The 6,556-nt window shown below is 42.9% G+C and overlaps 1 protein-coding gene across 1 annotated transcript in view; it reads right to left on the bottom strand.

The window, feature by feature from the left end:
* Nucleotides 1-2,615: 2,615 nt before the first annotated feature.
* The window catches only part of ADI1 (acireductone dioxygenase 1), a 7,286-nt gene continuing 3,345 nt past the window's right edge, over nt 2,616-6,556 (bottom strand). Inside the window, exons 3-5 of the mRNA XM_009999246.1 lie at nt 6,297-6,416; nt 4,533-4,712; nt 2,616-2,818 (exon numbers count right to left, since the gene is read on the bottom strand). Coding sequence (XP_009997548.1) covers nt 2,696-2,818; nt 4,533-4,712; nt 6,297-6,416 — 423 coding nt within the window. The 3' untranslated portion in view covers nt 2,616-2,695. The remainder of the gene's footprint in view (nt 2,819-4,532; nt 4,713-6,296; nt 6,417-6,556) is intronic.

Below are 6,556 nucleotides of genomic sequence, written 5' to 3'. Positions count from 1 at the left end.
TCCCCATTGCTCCTTCAGTCTGTTATGATGGCTCTGCAGTAAACGGGGTTCCTGAAAGCCCATAGCCCTGCCCCCACCTCCTTCTTTGCAGAGACATCAAAATGCAGAGGCCCATAGGAGGAACAAACAGTCTCATGTTGACATCTGTTAGAAAAAAACAACAAAACAACCAACAAAAATGAAACAAAACCAAAACCAGGAAGATTGGATACTAGGAACTGATACCATCACCAGCAGAAAGCAGTCATTTTACATTCAGAAACACAATTTTCTGTGGCATACGACTCAAAGAAATAAAACTTGCCACAGGCATTAACTGTCACTTGCTCCTGTAGCTGTACTTCAAAGAATCCCCAAAGTTTATTCTAGGACCAGGATGCTCCTCTGTGCTGTGTAAGAGGACACCCAAGTGCTTCTTCCATGGAAGTGGCACAAAAATCCCTGAACCAGTGAGGGTCATGACATGGCACAGCAGTGTCCATGCAAGCCTACCCTGTGCATGTCTGACTACAGATGAACTTTGTGTTTGCTAGTAGCACCAATTTTTCAGCCAGGCTTATGAACTGCTACACAAAAGCCAGCTGCACAGAGCACTGGCTGGGCTTGCACTCTGCAAGCATGGGTTGTGCCTGCACACCCCCACACACACTGCGCCCCACTGGCATCTCATCCAGCTTGCAACACAAGACACTAAGGCAGGAACCACCTGCCTTTTTTACTCACCTTTTACAACTTCTAAGATGAAAGCTAGTGCAGTTTCACATCAAAATTTGAACTGCATTTTCAGAAACATTTTTCAAGAAATAGTCCCTAGAAATGGTTAAAAGCAATGCTGCTAAAAAGGAGGAAAATGTTGCCTGCTGAGGGTTGTGTTGTACACTCATAAGGAAGAACAGTGGGAAAGTTCAATAATCTACTGCCTGCTACCTAAAACATATTTGCATAAGCCCAAATGTTGTCTTATTTCTACAGTTGTGTGTATTCAGGAAACTGCAAGACAGGTGTTTGCACTGTATCTAGCCAAAATCAACACACAAGCTGCAACCAACGCAGAGCCCATTTTCTCATCATCATCCATGAAGAGTTGGAGCAAGCAGTATATCTGCCCCACTGATACAATTTGCCATTGTAAACAACAAATTCATACCAAAATGCTCCTGTGCTGATTGCTGAGGAGCTGTATGTTCTGCACAACCACAAGGCATCTACTGAAAACCGGACCAGCATGACTGTGTGCCTCAGACACAATTTGTCCAGTGGTTTGGAAAAGTCAGTAGCAGCACAAGGAAAAGAAGCTGAGTAACAACTACAGTAAAGCCATTGTTCGATATGTCCTTAATGTCAGCACAAGAGGAAAAAACACCATACCCAAGTAAATTTATTAATTGGCAAGAGCAAATTTCTACATGTTACCGAGAGAAAACCCCAGCTTTATGCAGGATGGCACAATTAGGGAAGCTGCGTACTATAATGCTGGTTATACAAATTTATCTTACGAACATTTTTAGACAAGAATGAAGCAAGGTTTATTTTATTTAATTAAAAACAGAATCTTACATAGTTCATTAATATTCATTCTGTTCCGAATTCATACCTCTCCCAATTCCATCTGCCAGAAATATCAAGGAAAAAAAAAGGTTAGAAAATGGATCCCTGAGCAATTTTAAATACAACTGGCTAAAGTCACTGAAAGGCTGCTGGCGTTGTTGAAAGGTCACAGTGATCAGGGAAATCTTTTTTGACCAGAAAGACAAATGTACAGTCACCTTCAAAAAGGTGAGAAAAAGGTTTGAGGAGCTACAGGCTGGTCAGCCTAGCATCAGTCCTCATGCAATCTGAAGAATAAGCCATTATGGAAGCTGTTCCAGGCACATGAAATACCAGGTGATTGGCAACAACCAGTCAATGCCAATTTAACAAGGGCACATTCTGTCTGAACATCCTGACTGCCATCCAAGAGGCCATGACCCATGACTGGCTCTGTGGTGGAAGGGAAACGCATTTCATTCACCTTGACTACAGCAAGGCTTTCAACAGCCTGCTCCATGGTAGCCTTGCAGCTGGGTGGAGGATATGAACTACAATGTGGGTGAAAAACATCTGGACAGTCAGCCTCAAAACAGTCAGTGGTCCAAGTCTAACCATCAGGTGGCATTCAAGTGGCATTCCTCAGTAATCAAAATCATGGCAAAGTGTGTTGATCATCTTAACAATTTAGGGTGTATAGAGCCCAGCTAAAGGCACTGGTTTTGTCTCTCCTGGAGAAGAGAAGACTGAGAGAAAACCTAACTACAGTTTTCCACTACAGATGGCACTTCAGAGAAGTCAGACTGTTCTCTGGCATTCAATGAAAGGGCAAGACACAACAATCACAAGTTACAATCAGAGAGTTGTCCATGAAGAATAAATGCTTGCCCAAAAGAGCAGTTAAATGCTGGAATGGGCAACCAAACAGGATGTGGAACCTCCACTACTGGAAGTTTCCAAACCTCAAGGTCTTGAGCTACTTGGTCTAGCTTTGAAGTTGGCTTGGATCAGATGACCTCCAAATGACCTTTCAACCTAAAATCTTCTATTATTCTGCTATTCTATGTCTATAAGTATACAGAAGAAGTGTATAATCAGTGAAAAGCCACCAGTTGTATTTATTTTCACAGGGCTCCAGGCTGTTCCACCTGTCAGGTCTCCAGCACTATTACTGTGCTTCTTCACCCAAGAACTTCATATACTGTTTCCGTGCAGGAAAATCATCAGCTGGCCTGTTGTATGCTGTCCAGACGGGTTCTCCAACAAATAGCCTCATTGCCTTCACATAATTCTGTCAAAAAACAAGAAGTCACAAGTAATTGAAGAGCTCCCCTCCATAGAATCCTAATTCTGAAGTTGTTTCATTTGCACTTCTGCAGCAATATTTGAAATTATTTCAAGGTAGACTGAAAGTATCCAAGTTCTAGGACACTGCACCATTACACTACTGTTGCTGCTCCCAGCTACACCAGTATGTTACACACAGTGGTAGATTGTGTCATAAATAACACCTCCAGGTCAGGCAGAGAAAGTACTTCTCCCTCTTTCAAAGGACATAGAAAAATCCTGACTTATGCAAATTATTTTTCATGGGATCCACAATTCTGATCAATCCAGCATGTAATTCCTACTGCTTACTTAAACAAAAGCAATCAGAATACCTAAAATGGGTACCCAATGCCTGAGGAATACTAGAAGCTTCAAAGCGAGAGCCACAACAGATGAATGGGGGGTACATAAACCAGCAAAAAAATAATGCTACACAAAGTGAAAATTCTCCAGATTCCAAAATAAAAAGCAACAGTCCCTGCCACCAACTAACCAAAAGAATGCCAAGGGCAAAAGCCCACCTATGGCAGCAGAAAATCAGGTTTTAAGTTGTACAGAAGTACTCCAGCCACTGAGTTATGGGGAACTCTCCTCTCCAGTCCACTACACTGCAGATTTAGACCCTACCTATTTTGTAAACACTGCTATATGCTTATCTTTCAGCCAGGTGCTCAGCAACATCAAGAATAAAGCTAGGTACTTAAAGAACTTAGCTGCAAAATGTAAGATTCTAGACATACCTGAAGAGTTTACTTTGAGGATGGCTCTTTTGAACTGAAGTTCCTGAAGTAGACAAGTACTTAAGGCTTCTTGCAGATTCAACCCATAACCCTGGACATTTTGTCTATGTAAAGAAAAAGCCTTAAGATGGCAATTGTAGCTGAATTGCTGCGGACCTCACAATGCAGGCATGAAAAGTCAGGTTTTTCACCAAAACAGCATATCCCTTTTTTATATATACATAACTGCTATCTGGACAGCTGACTCAAAATGGTACCATTCTCATGACTATCCCAGAAATGGGATTTTGCCACACAGAAGATGGCACACGTTTCCCCATTTTACAAGGTTAATGCTGAGATTACAAAGATATTTATAAAAGCCACAAGGAACGTTGCACAGATAGGACTACACATGCAGATCCTACAATCCTACTGCCAAAAATATAGTCCAAAAGCAGATCACTTCCCTGGGAAGCCAGCCTCCAGTCTAGCACACGCTAGCCACAAGTAGTGGCTCTGGACCCTTAAAGACTTCTCTCCCTAAAGGTGAATTCAGCACTCATGGAAAATGACCCTGCTGGACATGGATATGCTCTGTCTATCCTCATGAAGATACACAACAAGGCAGCACAGAAGGATCCATCCACACTAACAACAGGGGCAATTGTAGGAGGGACAGCCACAGGGCTCGGCTCTCATGCTGCTGTCACATAAGATATGCTACAGATAACATGTGCCAATAACTTGCAGTTACAGCTGACAAGGGGAAGCCAGATTTGTGACCTGGAGATTAAAGGTTCAGATGCTGTGAATTATTTAGTATTTTTCACATTCCTACTCCATATTTAATATGTTTTGCTAATGAACTTCAAATCTCAGGGCATGTAGTTACTGATGTGATATACACTCATAAGGATTTGTTATCACAATTTACAGTAATCTATAACAACATACATTCTCATCCAGTGTGAATCGGTGATAAATGCCAGCAGGGAGGGTTATCATGTCTCCTTTTTCCATAGAAATCCGGATCCATTTGTCATCCTTGTCTCGAACATCAAAATAGCCAGATCCATCTAAGATGTAGCGAATTTCATCATCTAGGTGTAAATGTTCTTCATAAAATGTTTTTATCTAGGAATAGCAAGTATATCTCTTAAAACTACTGAACACACAAGAACTGCAAAGAAATCTGATAGAAACATGTGGTAAAGCAGACAAAAACTTTGAAATGGGAACTGCATAGTGATTTAACTAACAGCTGAGACTAACATGGTTAAAATGGCCAATCCAGCCAGCCAGACCCAGTCTCAGGACACTTCTAAGCAGGCTGCTGCATGTCCTTTGGAAGATATCTTAAAAAGAAACAGCTACAGCTGCTCAAAATCAGTCTCTGATTAATAGTAATGCTTATACCTGCTTGAGAAAGGGACAGGTAAATGTTCCCACCACAGGATTTAGTCCTTAGGTTTCAGTTTAAAAAATGTCTGCCTTTTTTTTCCACCACCCCCAAGATGTAAAAATAATCAAACTACAGATTATCCTACTCCCCGCGCCCCCCACACACCCTCTTTGACACTGGTGTAGGGTTGACTTAGACCCACAGGCTACTACAGCTTTATCTGAAAATGAAGTTATTGCTAAACATGGCTCATCTATGGCAATCTGATATAAACAGCCACGTCATGCCAGCCCACACACTGGCCTGCCCCCATACTGAGCCCCAGCTCCAGGCTCTCTCCTCCCAGAAAGCAGCAGCAACACCCTCATCCTTTCTGGAATGGTTAATTCTTTGTACACTTCAGAGCACAGAACAAAACATGCTTTAAAGGTTCAAGTAACAGAGACCTGAGCAGGCTAGGGCACAAAGCCCAGAGCAATGCCAGGTGCCATCACCTGCTCAGGCCTGGATGCTCTTTATCCACACTAGTGCAGGTGTCCCTGAGCCAGTACTGACCCAGCAGGGCAAGATAAGAAGTCCGTATGCCCTGCCAATAATGGCCCACCTTTGCGGCAGGTACAGCCCACTCAGGCAACCTGAGTTACTACTTAATTCACCTTCTCATCAATTTTTAACCAGTATAACACAATAGGCTTAAAATAAACTGGCAAATGGAAATGCAATTAAAACATAGAAGTGCCACTGTGTTGCTGTCCTCGGGTCTGAGCAGCACACCTGCACTCAGGAGGAGAAAGCTGATTCTAAGAATCTCATGTGAGAACCTGGCATCATTTGCGTTCAGCTGTTATGAAATAACTACAGTACCAGTTTTCCAAAGTAAAAAACCTTCCTGGAGAGAGAATGAGTCCCCCTGATTTCACGAGGTTAACATTCACTTTGAGAAGATGTATTCTGCAAGCAGCTGTTAAGATATTCCAGACTTCAAAGGCCATGCACAGCTGGCAGCTGCCTGCCTTCAGCTCAGGCAGGCTCTCCAAGGACAGGTCAGCATTGGTGGGGCTCTGCTGGTGGGAATCTTAAGTTTTGAAATTACACTCTCCTTAAAACCTTTGAAGACACTCTACAGACGCAAACAGAGCTTTACTATTTTAAAAATTATCTCAAAACTGCCTTTTTCATGCTGAGGGCTTCAGCACAAGGTGTATTTTACACACGGAAATGTGACCTTCGTGCCCCTGCTGAGGGGGTGCAAGTGCCGAGAAGCCGCACATTCCAGCGGCAGGTTCAGCCTGCGGACCCCAAGCAGAACCACGTACCTTCTCCTCGTAATTGGGAAGCTTGTCTTTATGTATAGTTATTATATCCATCCAGGAATAATTTTCTGCTCTCCGAATCTCTTTCAGACACGGATCAGTCTCATAGTTATCAGCATCCAACTAAAAATTAGGCAAGCAAAAAAATAATACAAAATAAGTGTATTCAGACGCAACTCAGGACACTGATGCGGGAAGACCCGAGCTGCCGGAGCGCGGGCGGAGGGGCAGACGGCGCCAGGAGCACAAGACACTCCAACTTA

This window comes from Chaetura pelagica, unplaced genomic scaffold (assembly GCF_000747805.2).
Source record: "Chaetura pelagica isolate M959 unplaced genomic scaffold, ChaPel_1.0 scaffold90, whole genome shotgun sequence".
NCBI classification, from domain to species: Eukaryota; Metazoa; Chordata; class Aves; order Apodiformes; family Apodidae; genus Chaetura; species Chaetura pelagica.
This window is presented reverse-complemented; position numbering and strand designations above follow the sequence as displayed.